At 44.3% G+C, this 23029-nt stretch overlaps 1 protein-coding gene across 1 annotated transcript in view; it reads left to right on the top strand.

The window, feature by feature from the left end:
• LOC118241440 (uncharacterized) overlaps positions 1–23029 on the top strand; it is a 50046-nt gene that overhangs the window by 11770 nt on the left and 15247 nt on the right. Inside the window, exons 6-11 of the mRNA XM_081722552.1 lie at positions 818–897; positions 2640–2758; positions 11886–12113; positions 14029–14281; positions 15674–15837; positions 19235–19394. Coding sequence (XP_081578678.1) covers positions 818–897; positions 2640–2758; positions 11886–12113; positions 14029–14281; positions 15674–15837; positions 19235–19394 — 1004 coding nt within the window. The remainder of the gene's footprint in view (positions 1–817; positions 898–2639; positions 2759–11885; positions 12114–14028; positions 14282–15673; positions 15838–19234; positions 19395–23029) is intronic.

Here is a 23029-nt window from a genome sequence, read left to right as displayed (position 1 = left end):
GTTTACTTAATTGGAACCTCCAGGCAACACAGGAACCCTTTTTTAAATTCTGTGAATGTTAATATGCTAAATAATGCAAAGCTCCTGCACTTCAAGCATGAGACACACATCTGGCAGCTTACCATTTAAATTACAGACGCAGAGAGAGAGAGAGAGAGAGAGAGAGAGAGAGAGAGAGAGAGAGAGAGAGCGAGAGAGAGAGAGAGAGAGAGAGAGAGAGAGAGAGAGAGAAAACACTTCAAAAGTAATTTTCCAAGGCAAAGAAGAATGGTGAAATGTATTACAACTAAATTTAATTTCTTTTTCGATTTTTCATCATGTCTAATTGCGTGCATTGGAGCGATGTGGGGGGGAAAAGGAGAGGTTGATTCAGAGGTTGTAGAGATGGGGGTGGCGTGTGTGTGTTAGCGAGAGAAAGGGTAGGAAGTTTCATCACTTCTTCTCCTGCCTTCATGGCTTTGTCTTTGGGAGGTCTCTAGTGGAGTTCATTACATTTACCTTAATCTTACTACAGATCCAGTCCCAGCACAGCGAGGGGGAAACACCCACGTTGTACTGGCTGATTCTTTCTTTTATACATCTACAAGTTTTTAGGATTGTGGTACTGTGTAACTTTACCACCTATATATTTACTTTACTTTACATTTTGTTAAGCATAATGCAAAGAGACATACAATAATTCTGAAAGTGAGAATTCGTCTCACATTAAAAATCCTTGACCCCCCCACCCTCAAGTTACTTTGAGAAGACAAATTCCACTGTCTTTCAGGACATTTTTTTTTCTTCTTAAATCTCCCTCTCTCTTCTCTCGTGGTAGGTCCGGCTGGCGTCCTCCCTGTCCCTCAGCCCTCGTTCGAGAAAGCCGAGGTGGGTCTGCGTGCCGAGGTGCAGTGGAGAGTTTGCAAAAGGCTTTGCCTTTGTTATACGAGTCCAACCTCCCCCCTCTCTCCCGCTCCCAACATGCCCCCTGCCTGCTTGCTGCCTCTCTGCCCTATTATCTGAGATTTGTCAAAATACATTTCACACTAACAGGTACCTGCGCTGCCTTCAAAGTCGAAAGCGATGTGCTCGACAAGCCAAAACAGGGCCGGCTGTGTGAGCTCAGCAGCGGCATGCGATCTGAACACACCCTTCCTCTGCTTCCCCGCATGACCCGGGCTAAATGAGGCCCAGTGCCCGCACTGCCTGGCCCTGTTTTGAAGTGGTAATTGCCGAACGCCTTCTTGTCGCTGACCTGACGTAGCGCGCTTCAGCACTCTGTCTTCCAAACACTAATGTTGTTGTTGTTGTTGTGAGGTGGGAACGGAAGATGTCTTCAGCACGCCAGTCAGGTCCCTTCCCCCTTTCGAATCTGCCTCAGTATTAATAATGCTCTTTAAAGCTTGCTCCTGTCTCTATTGAAGCTGTACACTATTGGCTGTTTATTAGTGGAATGTCAGGATTTCAGTTTAAACTTTTCCATGGATATATTTTTTTATGCACAAGGAGAAATATGGTTAAATCTTGACATACAAATGATAATACTTTATTTTGAAACTAATAAAGTAATATTTATCCTTTTTTGGTTATATGGTAATGTGGATTTGGTAATATGGCTGTGCAGTGAGCATCTCTTGCACACACACACACACACACACACACACAGAACCCAGGGCTGCGTCAAATGTCAGCTTCTTTCAGGCAGCTGTCTAATGATGAAGTGCGCTGATCTCCAGCCTACCTGCACCTGAAGGCTGAGGAGCAGGCCCGGGCGCCTGCACCAGAGCTGCCTAGTTCAAATGGACTTTCTCTAGGCTACTGCTTTCCCCACAGGCGCGGAAAAGAAATCACATTTGAAAATATCCTCTTAAGATAGTTTATTAAATTTATTGTCAGGATCACTAGAGAACATGGTGGTTTATATATCCCTTTCCCCTTTCCCTCACTTTGAGTCTTTTTAAAAATGTTTCATCCTTTATTTTCCACTCTGCTGTGTTGCGTGATCTTGTTCGAGGACATTTCGGCGGCGCTGTCCTCAGGTTGGGAGAGTTCGGGTGTTAAGGTGTATGTATATATGCACGTGCGTGTGTGCGCCTCATTAGTGGGAAGCGGCGCGCGGGATGGTCGTGGCATGCCTAAGCTCGCCTGGAGGCACGGCGCTCTCCCCAGAACGGAGCAATGCGAGCTGGTCGCCGGGTGGCAGCTTAGCCAATAATATAAGCAGCTGGAGTAGGAAAGAGTGACAGATGAAAAGCCGCTAGCTGGCTGTGGCGGCAGGGCTGTTCTTGCTCCGCTTTGTCTGCAGAATTAAAGAGGCCCGGCTCTGCGTTAGCATTAGCGGCCGGCGCACGTGTGGCGGCCTGTGCACTGTTGGTGCCTAGCGCAGTGGTAACACGGTGATGGCATTCTTCTCTTCTTTCTGACTTTTCCTGTTCTTAATTCTGACTTCGAGTCCACGTTGTGAGTAATCGGAATGCCGTTTAGCCCCACTGTTAATCGCCGTGCATGTGCGAGTGCGATTGGGGGATAACGGCAGGACAAAGTGCTGTGCTGTCACCGCATTTCCTGGGACGATGGAGAGTGCTTCCCATTCTGATAACAACGGACGTTTTATTTTTTTTAAAATGTATTTATTTATTTGTGTGTGTGTGTCCAATCAGAGTGGCAATAAGAAGAAACCAATCAGCAAGCTAAGCAGCCCGAGAGGCTGTTTGAGGGAGACGGAGCCACGTGCAAGTCTCACAGCAGAAGAGCTCCAGCACTTCTCCTTCTCTACACAGTGAGTTTAATATGGCCTGGCTGGGCGGGGGGATGTGTTTTGAGACAACTTTCTTGCCTTCAAGTAATACGTGTGATGGCCAGATGTCATAGAACATCTTCAAAAAAGTGCTAATGGTATTAGCTTATTTTTAAGCTACAGTCTTTCAAAATGTTGTTTTGACTCTTCAAGGACGCTCTTCAGCTCTGTCCGTGTGCACATATCTGCATGCATTTACCTGTTCAATTTCATTTCATGCCCAATTTCTCCATTTCTACGATCTGAATGCTGCCTTTTCTGTCAGAGCCAATGTGTGTTTTTATTGAAAGGACCTGGGTAATACTGACATTGACAACACATAAAACCTTCCAGTGTGGATAATTGCTTTTTTTTCTCGGGCGATGCGAAGTGCTAAAGAAGGCTTCCTGAATAAATGTTTTCTCCCTTTTATTGTGTCTCTCAGCATTTGATATTAATGAGAAAACAGGACCAGGAACACACCAAGACAAACAGCGCGACCAAACAAATCTCAGAAATGGCCCTGGCCAAATTGCCTTTTGTAAAACCACCTCCTATATTTTCAGTGCGCTAGCCACTAGTGTGCAGAAGTGGCTTGCCTTAGTCCATAAGGGGGGAAAAAAATTGCATTTGAATTATGTGTTTTTGTTTTGATTTTCCTTCAATTATACCACACACAAACACTGTATGTTTCGCAATGAGAAAAAGGAAAAGCCTGCTTTGTTTTTGTTCTTATTTTTTGTCCTGGATCCGAAACTGCACTGTTCTCCTAATTTTGGAGAATTGGTGATTTGTTGCCGCTGGACTGGGATTAAGCGCGAGGAGCGCCGGCACTCTCGCAGCTGTTGGGAGGAAATGACATGGTCAGGAAAGGCAGGCCAGGCATCGTGCTGGATCAAGAGAAGGACTGTGGGGTGCTGGTGCTGGTCTGCCCTCACAAACGGAGCTGAGGAGCAGAACCCTTACAAACACAGTCAGTTTGGTGACGTCAAACTGTGAAGCAGCTTCTTAATGTTTCTCATTACAAAATTTACAAAAGAAAAGTGTCGGACATTTTTACAGAAGCAAAATACAAGCTAGATCCATCTTTTAATATTCTATGAATGAATAACCCTTTTTCTCAGTGTGTGGTGTCATTTGATTGTGTGTGTGTTTTGAACGGGTTGGGGAATCTGGATAATTTCTCCTCTGCTTTCCTCTTGAGTTTTAATGCCACATTTCACCTTTTATATCATGATAATTGAAGGATATTACTGCCATCTAGACGGTTAGAGGAGACCAGGCTGTGAGGAGGGTGTGTTCACTTATCTTAACTCATGAGAGCAGTGCCTCTGGAAGCTGCCTGTCAAAGCCCTATAGAACCATATATACACCACTTAGACTTGACAAATATACTCCAGATATGCTTTCCAACGAATGCTGCTGAAGTTCGGCCATACAAGCCTAGCTGCTGCAGAACAAATTAAACGGCTAATTTTTGCCATTTGTTTTAGAAATTAACTGGACTGAATGGCAATGTTGCAGATTTAGAATCTGAGCTAAAATAATTACAACTTTGAAAAAGACATTTTGCATCAGTCTTTCACTTAGCAAAACAAGAAGTACATGGTAGAAAAGCCGAGACTGAGCCATCCGTCACTGAGAACATGGATTCCAACTCTTCACTTCCCCCACCCCCCGCAAAGCCAAACTGCAAAACTGCACCTAGTGCAAAGCAGCAGTTAGCAAGAGCTCCTGGCGTTCGCTTAAAAGACATTGAATGTTGCCTACTGCTCCGAGAGAGGAGCACACTGCTTTATATTTGAAGTTTATCTGTATGGGGCAGACCCAGTCTGTCTCTCTCTCTCTCTCTCTCTCTCTCTCTCTCTCTCTCTCTCTCTCTCTCTCCCCCCCAACTCCCTATTTCTCCTCCTCTCTTGCTGCCCCCCCCCCCCCCCATATTTTTGGCTTTGAGTTTCATTATTTCATTATCCTCCTCTCATTTTATCCTTCCTCAGATTTACATATCAAAAAGTGAGCTGTTGGTTACTAACCTCAAATGCAACATTCCTGAACATCCGTGCTGGGCTAACGTCCGTAAACCATAAATCACAATTTCAAAGAGCAAGCACAATGCTCCGAAGTACACGATTGTATTCACAATCCCAGTCAGTGGTGTGGGAGAAATGAACAGAGCACTGGAGAAAGAAAAGAAGGGGAAGAGGGGAATAACAGCAGAGATGATGTCACTGGACGCTCCCATATGCTTGCATCTGTCGAGGAAAACATAAAGGCTGGGTTATGACCTTACACCTTACTTGATGTAGATATGAGTGTGTGTGTGTGTGTGTATGGGAGAGCATGACGTCCATCACCTTCATCACAGCCATAGCTGAAGGGATCAATGCGAAAGGGTCCCTCCGCTGTGGAGGCCCAGAGTGTTTCCTGGTTTGACGCCGCGTGTCCTGTGGGATCCGTGTTCCTCCCGGTCTGCTGCGGAGCTGGGGAGCTTCTCCTGCTGGTCACTGAGGAAAGCCTGGGCTCTTCTCGCAGGGGGATGGAGGCTAGTAAAGAAGCCTGTACTCCAACCTTTCTGCTCCAAGCGCAGCTGCTGCTGCTGCTAGATCCAGACCTTGAATCCGTATTACAGTACTGGATTTTGTAATCACTGGTTCTTAATTATACAGTTAATCTAACCGACTGGCCACTTTGTCATCCCACCTGAATCACACCTGTAAAGGGAGGGTGAAAACTCTGTAGTGCATGGACCTTAAGGCAAGTTATTTAAATACCTCTGGTCTTTGGCAATAAATGAACAGCAAATGATTGTGAAATTCTGGTCTGAATTATGGAGTGAAGGCCAGGAGTTAAACACCTCTGAGGCAGTTTTTACCACACAGATGGATTTCTACCTGTTAACAGTGTATGCCATCATGTGTTTTTGTAAAGGGTGAGGGAGTTTTCCCTTAAGTGTGTTTTGAATGGCAGTTCGAATGGTCAATACACCGAGAGCGCCAGCAATGGAAAAATCTGGTACGTATTTGTGGCTGCAAAATGTTTACAGTGGGGATAGTGAAGATGCGTGGGATTTAATTTCAGCTTTGATGAGAAACATCGTGCCTTCTTCAACATCGTGCCTTCTTTTGTGGTCATATTCTTTTGCTAACTTAAAATGGCATTCAGTTGGCCAAAGAAAAAGGCAAATCATATGTATCAAAGTGCTTTCTGGCCTTCCTATTCCTGTTGTGTGTGTGTGTGTGTGCGTGCGTGTGTGCATGCATGTGCGTGGATACGCATGTGTCCATCTGAGATGACACTGTCCCCTCTTCACTGTGTGTTTGTTCCTTAATTAATCTTCGCCGCGTGACGCTGATTTTGCCACACTGCTAGCCTGCCAACTACATGTTTTTCCTCACTTTCTCGTTTTGGGGAAACCTGTTTTAATCAAACTCAGACTCACATAACAATTATATCTAATTAGCCCAATTATCAAGACTCTAATTACACTGAAATATACCCCCTAAATCTCATATCAATTATATCTATGACTTTTCCTGTTCTAAAAAGGAGAACGGAGATGATCAGACGTGATGGAACAGCCCCGCTTGCCTCCAGAGAACGGCTGGTGTTGTTAGTCGCTCCCTTTCTCTCTGTCTGCTAACGGAGATCCTATGATACATTAAGACACACGCTCTACTTATTACTCTTTTAAAGAGGCTACACTAATTCCCTCTGTCTGTATGAAAATAGCACGTTGTTTTCCCTCTTCCATTTTTATGTAAAAATTGCTTTTATCTTTTTTTTTTTTTTTTTTTTTTTTTTAATAAATAAATGTGCTTTCTTTTTAATACATCTCTGGGAATGTGCTAGTCTAATATTCTAGGTTTATATTGTAGCGCTTAGCGGTTGATGAATGTTTTTGATTAGACTGAACAAACGTTTCTACCACTCTGAGTATTATAATAGACTTTTAAAGTATGCTGCAAGTTTTTAAATGTTGAACGCATTTGCGCAAGGGAACATCAGGAATAAATCTGCTCTGTGGGTTTCTGCAGAAAGTGGTTGATGCTTGACCTATTTTTATGATATTTTGCTAAACACTTGTTCAGAAATTCCACCTACTTTGCGTTTACGGCTTTATTTTCATTTTTTTCAATTGATTACACTAAATCTTGTAGAATTTAACTGGGAAACATTGAATTGTTGGGAGCGAGTGTGCAGTGGGAACCTGGTGCGCTGCTGTTCCTGCCGTGAGAGCGAGGCAGCACTCCGCAGCAGAAGGGTCAGAGAGTAATCAATGCTGATGTTACACGTGGGGTAAAGTCACCTCGGGCCCTTCAAAGCTCTTTCCTCTACAGAGGGGCAGGAAGTGGTGAACAGAGTACCCCACGTCCCTAGGGAGCCTAGACCCCTGCACGCACGCACACACACACACACACACACACACACACACACCTACCCCTTTTGCCAGCATGGATGCCCTCTGACTTTTCTTGAAATCAGGATTGTTAGATCTGATGAGCTTTCAGTCACAGCCACGTACAGGCCCCCGTCGGGACGGAGGGGGTGCTTGAGGTGTGTGTGTGTGTGTGTGTGTGTGTGTAAGTGCGTGAGCATTTTCCCACAGACGCTCTGTGCGACAACCAGGTGCCCAGTGCATTGCTGGGTCATGGTCGCCCAGAAAAAAAAAAGGTTCTCCTTTCTGTTCTCACCCGCAGTGACCTGACAGATTCAGCCCAATAGATCTCCCCAGTGATCAACGGATGGCTAACAGTGACAGTGTTTCCTTCCAAATTCTCATATATAAGCAGACATTATTCAGATGTGTTTTGTGAAAAAACAACAACAACAACAACAACAAACCCCGTGATGGACACACTCTATTTATGTGATGTGATTCCAGCGCAAACACACAGTCCACTTCTCGGTCATGCTCTCTCCCTGTGTAAATAAATGAGCCTGATTTGCTGCAGAGAATGTAGGTAGCAGGAGGCCGTCCCTGTGGATGACTGACAGGTCCTAACAAGCCCGTCAATCTACTGCTGAAATTTCAGTGGAGCAAAGTATGACAAACCTGCCATTAAACTACAGTCATTCGGTGTAATTTTCACAAGCTCTTAGTGCTGTGCTTTTCTTATCCTGTAAAAAAAACAAACCCACTTCCATCAGGCTTGAATGGGCAGCAGGCAGACTGCATTTGTGTTTGTCATACATTACAGTCAAGGACTGAACTTGGTTTCCAAACCAAAGTTCATCGCATGTTGGGGTGATGGGAAGTTGAGTTTCCCAGTGCCAGGTTCATGTCGCGTCAACTAGATAATACAACTAATCTAATATTGTTATGGTTGCAATCCCATTAAGCAACTGCAGTCCCAACTCCCTAAATGTACCCCATTCAACACCATCTTTGTATTGTTTAACAGACATAATGCAAATATCTTGACACATTTGAGTTGCAAATGTGATCTCCATATCATTCATTTGAATAATGAGCATGTTCACAGGTTTGACTTTCTCTGTGTCTTATTGCTGGCAGTGGTCCAGACTTTAATCTCCCATGAACTGTTGTGTCTGGGAGCAGGAAACAATTCCATGATGTCAGTGCAGCTGCAGTCTTCCGGTAGTTTCTGTGTTTTAGGGCCTCCTCTCTGACTGGGCTCCATACCCAGCCTCTCAGAGCCGGAGCTGACTGGGACGAGGTGCCTCCCTCTGGGACATCCACACTCTGCCACTCAGAGGACTCTGATTGTCCCCTGATTGCGCGCGTGTGTGTGCGTGCGTGCGTGTGTGCGCGTGCGCGCGTGCGTGCGTACGTGCGTGTGCGAGTGTGCGTGTGTGTGCGCGTGTGTGTGCGCGTGCGTGCGTGTGAGTGTGCGTGTGTGCGTGCGTGAGTGTGAGTGTGCGTGCGTGTGTGCGTGCGTGTGTGCGCGTGTGTGTGTGTGTGTGTGTGTGTGTGTGTGCTGCCCACACATTAGCCTGCCCTGCCCAACACTCATGAGAACACGCAGCCTTTTACAATCCCCAGTACTTGCCCTGAATGTCAGGACGTCAGTGCGCTACAGTGAAGAAGCACTTGGTCCAGCTACTCTAGAGAAGCTTCAGTACCTCAGCGTTCCTCTGCCCTTGTCTCTCTCTCAGCTGCAAATAATTGGGATCATTTGGCAGTGGCTGAAGTCCAGTTGTAATTATCAGATGGACTCTGATTGTACTGCTGAGTCAGAGGGCAATAATTCGCTTTTATTGGCCCCAAGTCCCAACTCTCTCCCTTTTTCTCAATGAAATCAGTTTATGTACACGTGTACCATGCCAAAGCTGTGGAAACACACATGCTTGTAAAGGGGCTCGATGTTGAGGCTCAGAAACACGCAACAAAAAGTCAAACTGATAAAATGCACCTGAAATGAAGTACTTAGGCTGTGTGTGTGTGTGTGTGTGTGTGTGTGTGTGTGTGTGTGTGTGTGTGTGTGTGTGTGTGTGTGTGTGGTTGTGTGTGTGTGTATGAGAGAGAGAGAGGGTGAGAGTGGGGGACTCTTAGCCGAGTACTGTGTTAGTGTGGTTACTTTAAGGATCACCAGGGTGCACTATGAATTAAGTGCACCCTGGAACACTTATGGTTAGCACTTAATACTTAGTGCATCGAGAATGGGTCGGACATAATTATTTAAAATTTAGATATTAAGTTGCTAAAATTGTTCATCACCTCCTGGTTTTAACGTTACCTCCCCCAGAGCAGGAAGGCTTCATTCCAACTCTCCTCAATGCACTGTGTGGGAGAATGTGTGGAGCAGTTTTTCTGCACAGAGCTCTGCACACTTTGGAGGCTGTTTGATAGATTACTGGGGGATCTGTGCAGGGTGCCGCAAATCTGTTTAAATCTCATAACTGGTTTTTGTTTGGATCAAATTGTTTGCTTCTTTGTTTCCACTGACTTGGGTTGAGTTAGCTATGCAAAACATTTCATCGTGTCATTACTGCAAGATAAACTGAGTATTAGTCACCAGTGCTCCACTAGTTTTTGTGTATCCTGCATACCAGTAATGCCCAGTCATTCTATTCAGTCCTGCTGTAAGGCTGTGTATCCCAATGTGTGTCTCGCTGTAAGACTGTGTCTGTAAGACTCTGTCTGTCTGTAAGTGTGTCAGGCTGTAAAACTGTGTTGCTGTATATGCAAACCTGTTTTCTATTTTAGTCTCGTTGTGGAAATCTAGCGTTTTGGTTATAATGGGAAAACGAGCAAATTTTGATGTTGGTGGCTTGCCTCTGTGAGGATTTTCTTTTAAAGTACACAAAATATTGTATTTATTTATTTTAAATCAAAGGGAACAAAACATTTCATTCAGGTGAAAGGTTATGTTTAGGTATGGTCGTACAGCTACGGGAATGTGTTAGTGGGGAACATCTGTAATGGTGGGGGTTACGTAAGTGAGGAAAAAAAAGGACATGGACAGTAATGTAGTTAAATGTAGTGTAGGGTGTGTGTGTGTGTGTGTGTGTGTGTGTGTGTGCACGCATGTTAGCCATATGCGCAGAAGTGATGAACAGTTGCGATGTTTCCATCCGCTTTACCCTCACTGTCCTCTGAGAGTAAGACGGTGAGTGTGAGTGAGCCCCTCGGCCTGTTTCGGCCACCCCTGCCAAACAGGGCGCTCAGCTCCCAGCCTCCCGTCAGTCATCCAATCAGACACGCGCGTGCTGCACAAACACGGCTGTCCAAGCCCCCAGTGCGGCGCTCCTGTCGGGGAGCGCTGGATGGCTCCGCCCTCGTGTGTGCAGTTTGTGAAGGACCTCCAAGGAGAAGGTTTGGGCATCATTAAGAAGGTTAGGAAGGTTAGGGTTCCAGGCCGCCGGGCAGGGAGGCTACAGCAGGCTCTGCTCTCGTCCGCACATTCAGTTCCCCAAAACTGATTTTCCGTCATGACCAGACCTGATTATGGGGAGATGTTCGGAGGAGCTCTGTAGCTTGACGTACACAGAGAAACTAAGAAAACTCCAAGTGCAAAAAAACACAAACATTCTCTCTATTCCTCACGGTGTCCCTCTGTCTCTCACTGTCTCTCTGTACCTGCTTCACCCTGTCTAGCTGGTAGTATAAGATAAATCTATCCTCTGGTTTGGTGCATTCACTAAACAGTGCCTATGGCCTGAATTGGGGGGGAAGAGGGATGGAGGAGGAAGGTGACAGCAAATAACTTAATCCTCCAAATAAATGGTGAGTCCAGTATTTAAGTGCCTCCAGATTTAGAGCCTTAACCAAAGGCACGAATAGTTCCCAGGACTGCGCCAAAAGGCATCGGTGCACAAATCAGCTTTTCGAGCCGCGGGCTCCTGGCTCACACCCACTGGCATCTGGCCCGGCCCAGCCTGGCCCGTCACGTCCACACCACTCCCAGCCACAACGCGGTGCCCGAGCCCATTTTTCAGCGTCGAAGTAAAGGGTGTGGCTCTCGCGCTGAAGCGGAGGACCTTGCTCGCACTTCTGCAGGACAACAGGAAGGAGGCCAACCCTCGTCCACAGCCCTGTAATCTACTCCCTAAGTAAACCGTTTATTAGTTGGTCCAATAGGAAGAGTTTAAAAAGTGTTTCCTGACGCGGAATAAAGACGCAGAGAGTTTATTTGCAGATGTGCCATTTAAAACGTTGGCCATTTAAAAGGGCTACTCTGAGCCTGTTGGGTCCTTGTCTCGTTTGGATTTGCCATTCCAGTGTGGTTTACCTCCGACGGGCCTTTCGCATCTTCATCTGTGGTGGTTGGAGGTGATCTCGTCTTCGAGGCCCAGCAGGGATGCCCTTTTCAGACATGTTGTTCTCACCGATGCTCTATCTGAACACATAGACACAGAGACAAATGAATTGACAGAAAGACAGAGAATTATTGGTATTGAGAGTCTGACAACATATTATGGATTTATGTGCATTTAGTATAAATGACCTAAATGAGTGTCTTTGTCTTGTGAGAATTGAACCTCACCCTTTTGGAGTTTGTGTGTGTGTGTTTGTGTGTGTGTGTGTTTGCAGTCTTTTTTAGCTAGTGTGTACACAAGGATGTGGTTATGTGGACTGTAGCCTGTGCATACACTCTGTGTGTTTGTTATTGTGTGTGTGCATGTTTTAGCCTGTGTGTCCAGCCCATATATGTGCTACTGTTCCCAGGTCTCAGTGTGGAGCTCCCTCCCCCCGTGCTAGGTGTTGCGGTCCAGGCACGCGCTTGCGCCTGGTGGGGCGTCTGCTCCCAGGGGAGCTGGGTCTGTCCTGGAGCCCGCGGCCTCGTTGTAGCCAGCTCCAACTAGCCCTGGTGGCCCTTGCCTGGTTCCCACGCCTCTACCTGCACTACTGCAGCCAATGGCTGTACCTCCACGCCCGGGACATACCTGTTAACAGGTGCGAGAGATACAGAGCTGTCTGAAAGCCGTTTTGCCAAAAATTACAACACTGAACATGAAAAAGAGAGAGAAATCTAGACAGGAGGAAAAAGTTGTTTATGCTTCCGCTGTATGACCTCTAAACATGTCAATTGCACCTGTTTAAAGCTAGAAATATATAAGAAATTAGCAGGTTCAAGCACTCCATACTCTGCCTTTCACACACATACCTCTATATCCCAAAAGCACACAATCTCCTTCATTACAAAAATCGAAAGGCAGACAAGATGCTCATTCGACTTTAATGAGTCATCCTCTGCCCCTCTTCCACATCCACTCTGCACTTTTAACGGCCACACGTGGGTGCAGTCCGTCGAGCTCAACATCCGCGTCCCTTAAGCGCGCGTTATTTGGAAAGAATTTATCACGTGTTATTTTGTCAACAGGGCTTCATCATAAAATGTGCAGTCAGATGCTGCAGTTGCGTGGCACATGTGGAGTTGATTTTGTTTATCGTCTAGGAGAGGCTCAGTAAATCCAGTCCCACGCCGGCTTTTACGGCAGCCGGACCAGCGTGGACGTTAAAGCATGGGGAAAAAAAGTGGTGGAGTAGTGAGGGACGAGCGGGAGGATGCAGGGAAGGAGGGATGGGGTGTGGGGTTGTGGGAACGCCAGCGGATGACGGGTTCCACGCGTCCGTCCAGCCCTCTCCTTCCGCGTGAACGTGGCGTCGGCGGTCCAATGGCATGGGCGCGCGGGCGTCCTCGCGCTCACGCATCCTGCCGTCATTAGAGGCCTCTTTTTCGCTCTGTGGCTCAGCATGCCCCAAAAGCCTCCTCTCACGACCTCTTAGCACTGCGAGAGAGCTCCATCCTCCAAGCAGAGGCCTCTACCCCACCGGCGGGTGGAAAGTACCCCCCCACACACATCACCGCAGGGCTGGCCATTATCGACCGTTTCCACTCAGTCGTTCATTTGTGGTTGCACTGCATTTACTAGGAAATATTCAGTAAAACCACACAAACTACATTACACACAAACAGTCACATTATTAGATGGATTCCTGCGCGTTACAGTATATGTGCGCTGTATTCATGGGCTTTAGACTCACCCATGCAGGACTTGGACCTAAACTAGGAATTAAGTGATGCATGTAAAGGAAGTGTATTGAAGCTTTAGATTAATAGCAGAATGGTGTGGCAGACATTGAGGGCTAATGCGGCGATTTCTGCACTGTTCGCGAGGATGCGTTTGCTATAAATCTCCCAGTGAGGCTCGGGTGCGGTTCGAAGCAGCAGAGCTTGCGCAAAGCCCCTGTTCAGTCACTAAGAGGAACTCCAATGGGCCGGCGCAGGTGTAATGGGGGGTGGAGCTATAGGTGTAATGGGGGGTGGAGCTGAAGGGAATTAATGAACAGGGAGACACAGTAAACAAGTAGCTCCGTGAGACTTGCTGAGCCACAGCGTTCACACCTCACCTCACACTTTCACAATGAGATTTTGTTTTGTGTTGCTTTCACAACTGTTTTATTTTTTTATTTTTTTTTCATTAATATGCTGCATGAACAATTAAAAATGAAGTTGCTGAATATAAAGCAGACTATTTTGAAGACATATCACAAGACAGAAGTTTGCCATTAGAACATGCCATGTAGCTAATGGGCATAAACTCAGTCAGGTCCTGAAATGTATTTACTTAGTTAATTTATTAGAGTACATAAACTATAGCCTTCAGAGGTCAGGCGCTCTGAATTAAAGAGCTCTGCTGTACAGTAACTATGGGCATAGTATATGCTGATTTTCACATATAGCCACAAAAGATGCTAACAAGCAAAGTTCCCTTCTCTCTCTCTCTCTCTCTCTCTCTCTCTCTCTCTCTCTCTCTCTCTCTCACTCTCTCTCTCTCTCTCTCTCTCTCTCTCTCTCTCTCTCTAGGTTTCGCTTCCATGCCCACACGGTAGATGTGGTGTACCAGGGCTCTCTGCTCAGCACACCGGAGGAGGCGCTGCTGGTGCTCCTGGGGCCCTTGACCTTGAACACTGTTACGCTGGGCCTGCTTCTGATCAGATGGGTCTGTCGGCAAGCGTTTGGCTCAACGCCATCCTTCCTGTCAAAGCTGATCATGGCTGCAGGAGCGTGGACGGTGCTGGACCCCCTGGCGGTGTTGGTAGTGGACGCCAGCCTTGGGGTAAGTCACTTAAAAGAGCGTGGACACTTCAGTAAATAGACGTTTTATGTTATTGTTATATAGTGACATTAGAAATAAAAAAGGAAAAATATTTAGAGATAAAACTAATTGTGTGTGTTTGGATGTGTGAATTCTGTATGCATATGTGAGAGACCAAAAATGAGGTATATACAAGATAAGAGAACTGTAATAATAAACTGTAATAAGGTCTATCTAACTACTGGCTCATAATACAGAAATGCTGTACAACAAAAGTGGAGTTATAGATGTACATGTTTCCGGATGTTTTAGGGTCGCTTATGCAATTAATGCAATGAACAAAAATCGCATACAGTTAATGACTATGCAAAAACAGACTATGCTGTGGTCAAGGACAATTTAGTATATTACAGCATTAAGGACTTCACATCATTAAAAATGAACTTCATAATCACTGGTTATACTGTCACTGTTAAGCGACTGTAACGTAGAGACATAAAGGTTGACTCTGTCCTGTAGCACTCACAAAACTTCTACATGTAAACACTCTCTGAGTAGAATGAAATCTCTCAATGGAGTTCTGATTCCTAAATATTAGTTTTTATCACGTCTAACAACATTTTTATTAAATAAAATTAATTAATTATTATTATTATTATTATTATTATTTTTTTTTTTTAAATCTGCAGTTCAATTTATACACAAATATTATCTTAAGAACATTTCTGACTATGTAGTAAACCTGTGCTTCCTTCTGGAAGCCTATTCTGGTTTATCACCCTATAACCATGAAATCTTGCGCTACCATCCTACCAAATCATATACAGCTGCAAAGCTTGTGCACATCTCCTTTAACCGAAGTTTGAAAATGTCACTGACTCTTCAAAGCAATCGTGGTGCGGTGGCAGGCAGCAGAGCGTACAGACAGCAGATCAGTTCACGCCAATGATCTCTTGCACAAAACAGGCTTATCGGGCCATAGCGGGGCGGAGCTGCCAGTATTTATTTTTCTGTCTGGCCCACAAAACAAGAAGCTCGTGTGAGCTGCATAGCGTGGGAGTTTCAGGTTCTGAGACTGTCCCACATCTCTCTATGTCATGATCTGTCTATCTCAGTCTACAGCAGATACGCAGTTCCAGTCACACGTGCAGTGGATTTAGAGTCCACACATACAAAGGGTCATACCAGCAGCTGCAGACCTGCCTGAGCCTATTGGGCTCATGGTAGTGTGTCTATAAACATGAGTTCAGTCTTCATTTTTCTCTTATGATTTATAATGGGATCCATACTGTCTGTTTTACCAACACAATGGAGTTCTGTAACGATTTTATTGTTCCCTGCGCATGTGGTAGCACTCTGTCCAGAGCAGATTGTTAACTGTGTGCTTGAATGTATGTGTGTGTGTGTTACCAGCGTCTGTCCTACAGTGCAGAAGAGCCGGTGGCCGATGCCGCTAAGTTGTACTGGCACTTTCACCGCACAGAGCACTCGGGCGCCGCTGGCATCTTCATCACACTCTTCCTCTACACCGTCCACTTCACGCTGTCCGTCACCGTGCTCTACGTGTACCTGCTGAGGTAAGCCCCGCCCACACGTCTGAGCTCACCAGACGTCCTGTATGCTACACTTGGTTTCCTTTCATCCGCTTAAACACAGCAGGCTCAGGTTTGAATTGGGAAAGGTATTGGGAAAGTTTTGATCATCGACCAACTCTTTGAATCAGTTCAAACAAACCACTGGCGTGAGCACTGCAGTGCTGTGGATGGAGTGCCAGAGCACTGGATGCTTCTGGATCATTTGCTTAGCACATACACTATTTTTACAGTTGCATCCTTGTTTTACTGACATGAATCCTCTCGGTATTCTTTTCTTTGTTCTTGTTTGTGCTGTCTGGTTTCGAGCAGAGGAGGATGGCTTCCCCCTTTGAATCTCGGTTACTCTTAAGGTTTCCTCCTCGTGTTCTTAGGTAGTTTGTTCTTGAAACTGTTTCCTTTAGTGTGCTCACCAGGAACTTGGACCTGGACATCTGGAAGATTGCTTTGTGACCAGGACTGTTGCAAAAGCTTTATATAAATACATTTGATTTGGCTTCACTATACGTTATACAAGTTAGAGTCTGTGTCAAGCATTCCCCGGTGTGTCCCCAGTCTATGTCAAGACCTTCCCAGTCTGTGTGGTGTCTTTCCTGGTCTTTGTCATGTCTGTGTTGGAGGCTTCAACAGTATATTTAACTGTATATTATTCCTTAAGTGATATTGTGCCTTTGAAGTGCATTGTCCATGAGCGCATAAGCATCAGAACGGGCCTTACTGAGACCTTTGTTTCATGGTGCCACAGTCTGGCATCATGATGTTGATGAACTGATGAACAAAAGCAACCTGAAAAATGACATGAGTATAATTAAATACAGTAACCATCTGAGGTTAGTGCGTGCATGCGTGCGTGCATGTGTGTGTGTGTGTGTGTCTGTGTCCTTATTGTTTTGGCCTTATGTGGGAAGTTAAAATTATAGTTGACTCAATATTCTCCAGCATTCACAAATGCCCCCCTCATAAGCAGTTAGGTTTAGAATATTGATATAAAAATCAACAAGTTAAATCAACCAGTGTTAATGAGAGAACATTCAGCTGACACTTTTATCCAAAGCAACTTACAACTATGACCAAGCACAAGTTGAGCAATTAAGAGTTAAGGGCCTTGCTTAGGGGCCTAACAGTGGCTGGACTTGAACCCACAACCTTCTGATTACAAGTCAAGTAGCTTAACCACTGAGACACCACTGAAGTTTCTAGTCACACCGTTCACAGTATTCAACAGTTTTTATTTAACAGGTGCACCAAGCCAATATTTACATTTGGACTTCAGAATAGATGTGACATTTTTACTGTCTTTATGTTTGCTCAAGGCTCCACTACAAAGTATGTGTATTAAACCTAAGAGACAAATAGGCTTTGTCCTTCCTCAGAAGGGTTAAACCTGTCTGTACATCTTGGGTTTAGATCACGTTATGGCCAGTGCCCGTTTCAGGGAAGGGGGTCACAGGCTATGCAGGACTGCAGAGCCAGGGTTGGTCTCTGAATGTAGCCCACAGGCCTACACGGGGCCCAGCCTGGCTTGGGCTTCTGTGCACTCCTATTGGCTGCAACGAGACACAACGGCTGACCTATTTCTATAATACTGCCTGAGGCTGCATGTATAGATAGAATGAACCGCTATCCATTTTTAATTACATTTCAACAGGCCCTGGAAAAAAAAAAATCTGTAAAGTACACTGTTAAATGCAGTGTGGTGTGGGATACGTATGATAGCGATGCCTTTGCTCAATTTGTCATAAAGGCATTAAAAAAGCTCTTGTTTGTGCTCATACTGGCGGGACCAGCTCCTGTGTTGTGTGAATGGGGCTGGAGCTTGTGTGGTGGACAACTGTATGTAACCAAAAGGTATTTAAAACAGCAGAATTTTCTCCCGGCTCTCTATTCCCCAACTGGACACGCTGCCCTTCCATGAGAGTGAGCCTGTAGCAGGCGTGACCCCAGCTGACCTCGGTGGGTTTAGTCTTGCATGAAGGAGCCTGGAGTTGGTTTTGTACATTTCAAATGTAAGGGAGGCTTAATTTCGATTTAAGACAGTATTCACATCGCCCTGGTAAAGCTCTGGCACTGCTTATTCTGACTCTGTAGTTGGTGTGAATGCATTGAACAGGATCAAATCCAGTTTAAGCAAGCATTTTGGAAGTGGGTATATTCAGTTCATTTACTTCCACACATTTATGTGCATTTATGCTGATGTGATAATGACATCGGTCTCTGTCTTCTCTTCATGCTCTGGTATGCCTGTGAGTCACGTCTGCAGTGCAGACTGAGGCAGTCTTGTCCTCGGTGTGCGCGGCAGAACCCAAGGCTGGACCAAGCCCAGCTCTGCACAGGGAGCAAACACAAACGCAGATCACTGAGATGCGTCGAGGGGGCGGCGTGCGTACAGCGGCTGAGTGCGCGCACCTCTCTGCTCAGCGCCGTGGCTACGGCGAGCCCATCCCTGCACAGAGCTCCCCCTCATGTCATGCGAGCCTTATCTGAGTGCTCGTTACCCTTTGGCTGTGCCAGACACCTTTGTCAGGGTCGGAAGTCAGGCGGATTTGAAGAGAAGCCAGGCTGCTTCTGTTTTGGTTTTCCTTTACGCTGGTTGATTAATGAGTTGTGTAAAGAGGATGTCTGGCACTCTTCCCCCACGAGGTTCCAGGTTTTTTCATAGCTGTTCCATCCTGCCTGCATTGCCGCAACCCCCCTCATCAGGAAAAGCATTCGTTCCATCTGTGCCTTGCGAGGGTGTCTCTGAAGGCAACATGAACTCAGTAGTTGCTTTATGTGTAAGTGCAGACGACTCTTGTCAGTCCAAAGACTGAATCGTCCTCCGTTCTGTTGCATCCCTTTCTCATATTCACCTCATGAGACCAGGAACTGACGAACCACTGAAGGGAGCTTTCACTCTTCCCAGAAATCCAAGGTACCAGTGCACTGGAGCCATTGGTCCAGCTGCTGTTGTGACTTTCTGCACTGTCATATCCATTATATTCAAGATGGATTTAAAAAAAACCCGGATTCAATCAGGCCTTATAAAAGACACCTTGCTGCCCCGTGCGTGTTGGCCCAGTCCGGCTAACTCCACAGCTACTGGAGCTCACCGTGATAATGCTGCAAACGAAAGATGACACATTAATGGCAACAACAGCAACAGAACTGCATAGAACACCCCGGAACTTTGCAGCCTGCGTGTACGATGAAAGGAAGGTTTTGTGGAGGTGCACTGAACATTACACACAGAAATGCTAACCAGTTGATGGCTCTGTTGAGAGCAGGCGCGTGATGAGTGACGAAACCATAACCGTTCTTGACCACTCCTTCAACTCAAAAGCCTCCTCACTTTGACTGAAGTCATTTCCAAATAAATGATCGTCTCCTTCCTTCTTTTTTCCAGACTGCATAATGACGGCAGGGTTCTAGATGTGTACCATCGTCTCCACAGCCCAGAGGGGGCATTTTTTATCCCGGATGACTTGGAAGTGTCCAATCAGGAGCTCAGCTACATTGTGAAGAAGGCAGAGCAGTGGCGGGGATTCAACGGAGAGAGACGAAAGGTGATCAGATTTAGCTTCACCCACTGATCTAGGATCAGCTTTGCTGTTACCTTTTATAATGGGGACTGGTATGATGTGTCAGCTCAAATGTTTCTCAGGCCAAGTTACAGGGCTGATTTTTACCTGCTGGTTTTCAAAATGATTGCTGACCGTTCCAGAATTTTTAATAATAATGGCTGATTTCAAAAGGCTGGAGAAATAGCCTTATATTAATCCATCCAAAATAGCTTTATATTAATCCATCTCCAGATTGCTGATAGCTCAGGACATGCCTACTAAAACTTGTGAGGAAAAAAGTCATTGGTGAGATTTCTTTCCCCCTAAATTGACTCTTTCTTGTAACTGGATTTTAAACACAGTTATGCTGGTTATTAAAGTGAATCTCTCAAAGCAGAAATAGCAGTGCACAAGGAGAAGTGTTCTGAACACGTGGAGACTGAGTTATTCAGTAATGCTAAATGAGGAGTAGGCCATGCACACATTAATCTGGTCTTCAGTGTTCAGTATCGGGGATTCTGCAGTGCATTGGTTAGAAGTAAAATAATTAGAATAAATAAGAATAAATAATTAGACATAATTAGAATAAGTAGGTACAGCATTTCAAATCATCACATTTCCTTAGTAATATTTGAGAAAGCTTCAAATTTATCCAACAGGTCTTTAGTTCCAGCTAATTACTAACATATAATTTGCCAAATAGGAAAATAGATTTAAAAAATCAGTTTCCTAAGATATTTCACTGATTATTGCACCCATGTGACAAAGACCTGTGTGAACACCCCAATACACATATGCTGACTCACGTCTCACACACACCCACCCACACACACATGCGTTTTGGAAGGTCACTATTGTAGACAAACTTTATCACAGAAAAAGTTACCTCTAAAGACTTTATTTTCTCCTGCTTTCATTGCTTCCTCCGAGGCTCTCCTCAGCCCAGCCTTTATGAACATTAGGGCCCAGCACTGGTGTCTGAGTCCTAATTTGATTCGTTTATTCGGAAAGCATTGGAATGCCTGGACTACGAGAACTTTAATTTATCCACCAGCTCCTCCCAGTATCCCACCGCAGAGTCCGGCTCCGGGATTACAGCACACACTGCTTTCCTCATATTGCCCCTAATTTGCCTTTATTGAACTGATAAAATGATAACACATTAAACACATTTGCCAGCATGATGAAAATTTAGGGTTATTGCATTGCACGATTTTTAACATTATTCAGCCAGGCGATTTTTCATTTAAATAAGACGGCCTGGGCCATTATTTCATAATTATTATAGCAATTTCTCCATGCAAAAAAGGGTCACTTTCCTAACTCAGCAAAGACATATCCCTATTAAACTAATTTGCCTACATGCAAATTTTTTGTCATTTTTACCTCATTAACTATTTATCATCACCATGGAAAAAAATATATGCAGGGTGGGGAGGGAAATGTGAGACAAAGCTGAAACTAATATTTTGCAACTCTAATGATTTTTTGCATCCTTAATTAGATAGGAGAAGGTTGATATGATTAGGTCAGGATGTAGTAGTTTTCATTAAAAATACATTTCAGAAACTGTATTCCAAACGTGCCCTAGCAATTAAATAATGAAACCAACGTGTTCCTTATTATGGACCCAATTAATATAGGAGAAAGAGAGGCACAGTTTTAATAACAAGGGGCCATGAGGGGAAGGAGAGAGTGAACCAAACAGCTTCCTCCCAGGTACTTCAAAAAGTCCACTGGACTGCAAAGTGAATAAAGTTCTCATGGGATTCTGCAGGATTTAACATTGTCTGCACCTTTGCAATGTCTAAGCAACTTAGCTGTAGTTATGGTGACTGACTGGATTTTATTTTTTTTAAGATGAGGCTCTGAATGAACTTTTAGCCTGGTAAAGGTGACCGTATGTTAAAAAAGCTTAGACTCAGAGCTGCTTGCCTTTACCCAAACAGTAAAATGAATTCGTACCCTTGCACTTCTTTGAGAAACTCACGAACGATGTTGTGAAAGCTAAGTGTTACGGAAGCAGCTGCTTATCGGGACACCATTATTCTTTGTGTCGGTCATCAGCACTTCTAACCAACGTTCACTTCAGAAACATTTAACATTGTGATGATTAACAAGATTAGCCTGTACAACTGACTAAACCATTTACCGAAAAGAGCATTTCAGGAAGTGCTTCATGTTTTTAACACGGGCCGAGTAAAGGTTGTGAATGAATTCAAACTGGCTTACAAAGACATAAGTGCAGATCTTTCTTATTGATCCTAATAACACATGAATCCAGCTTACTGGAGGTGAAAGAATGCCCACTATGGAGAGAGGAGACTGGCCCTGTGAACCTCTAGAACAGGAGTTTGACACCCTGTTAAACCAAAGGGTTTCTGCTCCACTCTGGAGGAGACGTGAGCTAATTAGCAAGCATTTAAAGACATGAACCATATGTGCCGCAACCAACCTTTAAGATGTCCATGTTAGTATAAATGAAGCCACTATACTATAGTGTACTAGAATTTTTAAAAATATAGATAATGACTCACAAATAAATACAGAAAGAAATATGCATTACATAGCTGGAAAAATTAATCTTAAAGAAATAAAACAATAAATAAAAGTGTTTCCTGTTAGGCAAAAATATTATATACTGTATAAAAATTATTAATAGTATATGTATTAACACTATAGGGCTTTAAATTCAGACAGGCCTGAGGATGGCCTACAACAGATGCTCACCATTACAGGCGAAATATATTTAACCTTAACTGACTGACTGTGTTAAATTCTGTAGAGGATAATGCTCTAATCCCTATATTTAACTGCACTACTATGTTTCCATGAATTATTTATACATCACTTTTCCAGTTGTGGTATCAAAAACGTTTCAGTTATTTATATATAGAAACGGAAAACCTCACATACTAGACTTTATTACAAAACCACAAAGAAAACCCCAAAACATTATTTCACTTATGTTTGAGTGGATTTTAATAAAAATACTGTGTAATACATAAATATTACTACAACAATGAGAACCACTTATCCCAGGATGCTCTTATCCGTTTATGATTAAACAGAGAAATGAAGATTAAAAGTCCCTTTTCACTTGACGTGACCCTCTTTAATCACCTGGCATCTTTCACTACAGCTTTATTTGAGCACTTAAAGTGTACCGATTAATGCAGAAGAAGTAAATACGTAACAGTAGTAAAGTGTTAATGTTAGATGTTTCCCTCAAGCATTAAAACAATAAAATAATAATAATAAAAAAAGATCCACATTCAATAACATCCGCAAATAGCTTGCCGTTATTATCGTCAAACTTGTAATTTTCACTGAGCGATTATAAAACCTAATCTGATTTTTTTACTCTTTAATTACCTTTGTAATATGGCTCAGATTCTTTCAGGCCATGCGATCAACATTATTGTTTCTACTTTAAGATATTGCACTGAGCTATTAGCATCTGACTGCTGAGTAAGTCCACACACAAAACGCACTAATGTCAGCAATAAAAAAAACATCTTTGGTATTTAAATGAAACAAAACTACATTCTCCATTGTCTATCTGCATTGTTTTTTTTTTTGAAAAATGTTTTTACATTTGTCTTACACATTATAAATTGAGTCACTGTCCTGCATGA

The sequence above is a fragment of the Electrophorus electricus genome, chromosome 1, assembly GCF_041902795.1.
Source record: "Electrophorus electricus isolate QZ-2024a chromosome 1, ASM4190279v1, whole genome shotgun sequence".
Taxonomy (NCBI): Eukaryota; Metazoa; Chordata; class Actinopteri; order Gymnotiformes; family Gymnotidae; genus Electrophorus; species Electrophorus electricus.
The sequence above is the reverse complement of the archived record's forward strand: the minus strand, read 5'-3'. Positions and strand labels throughout refer to the sequence as shown.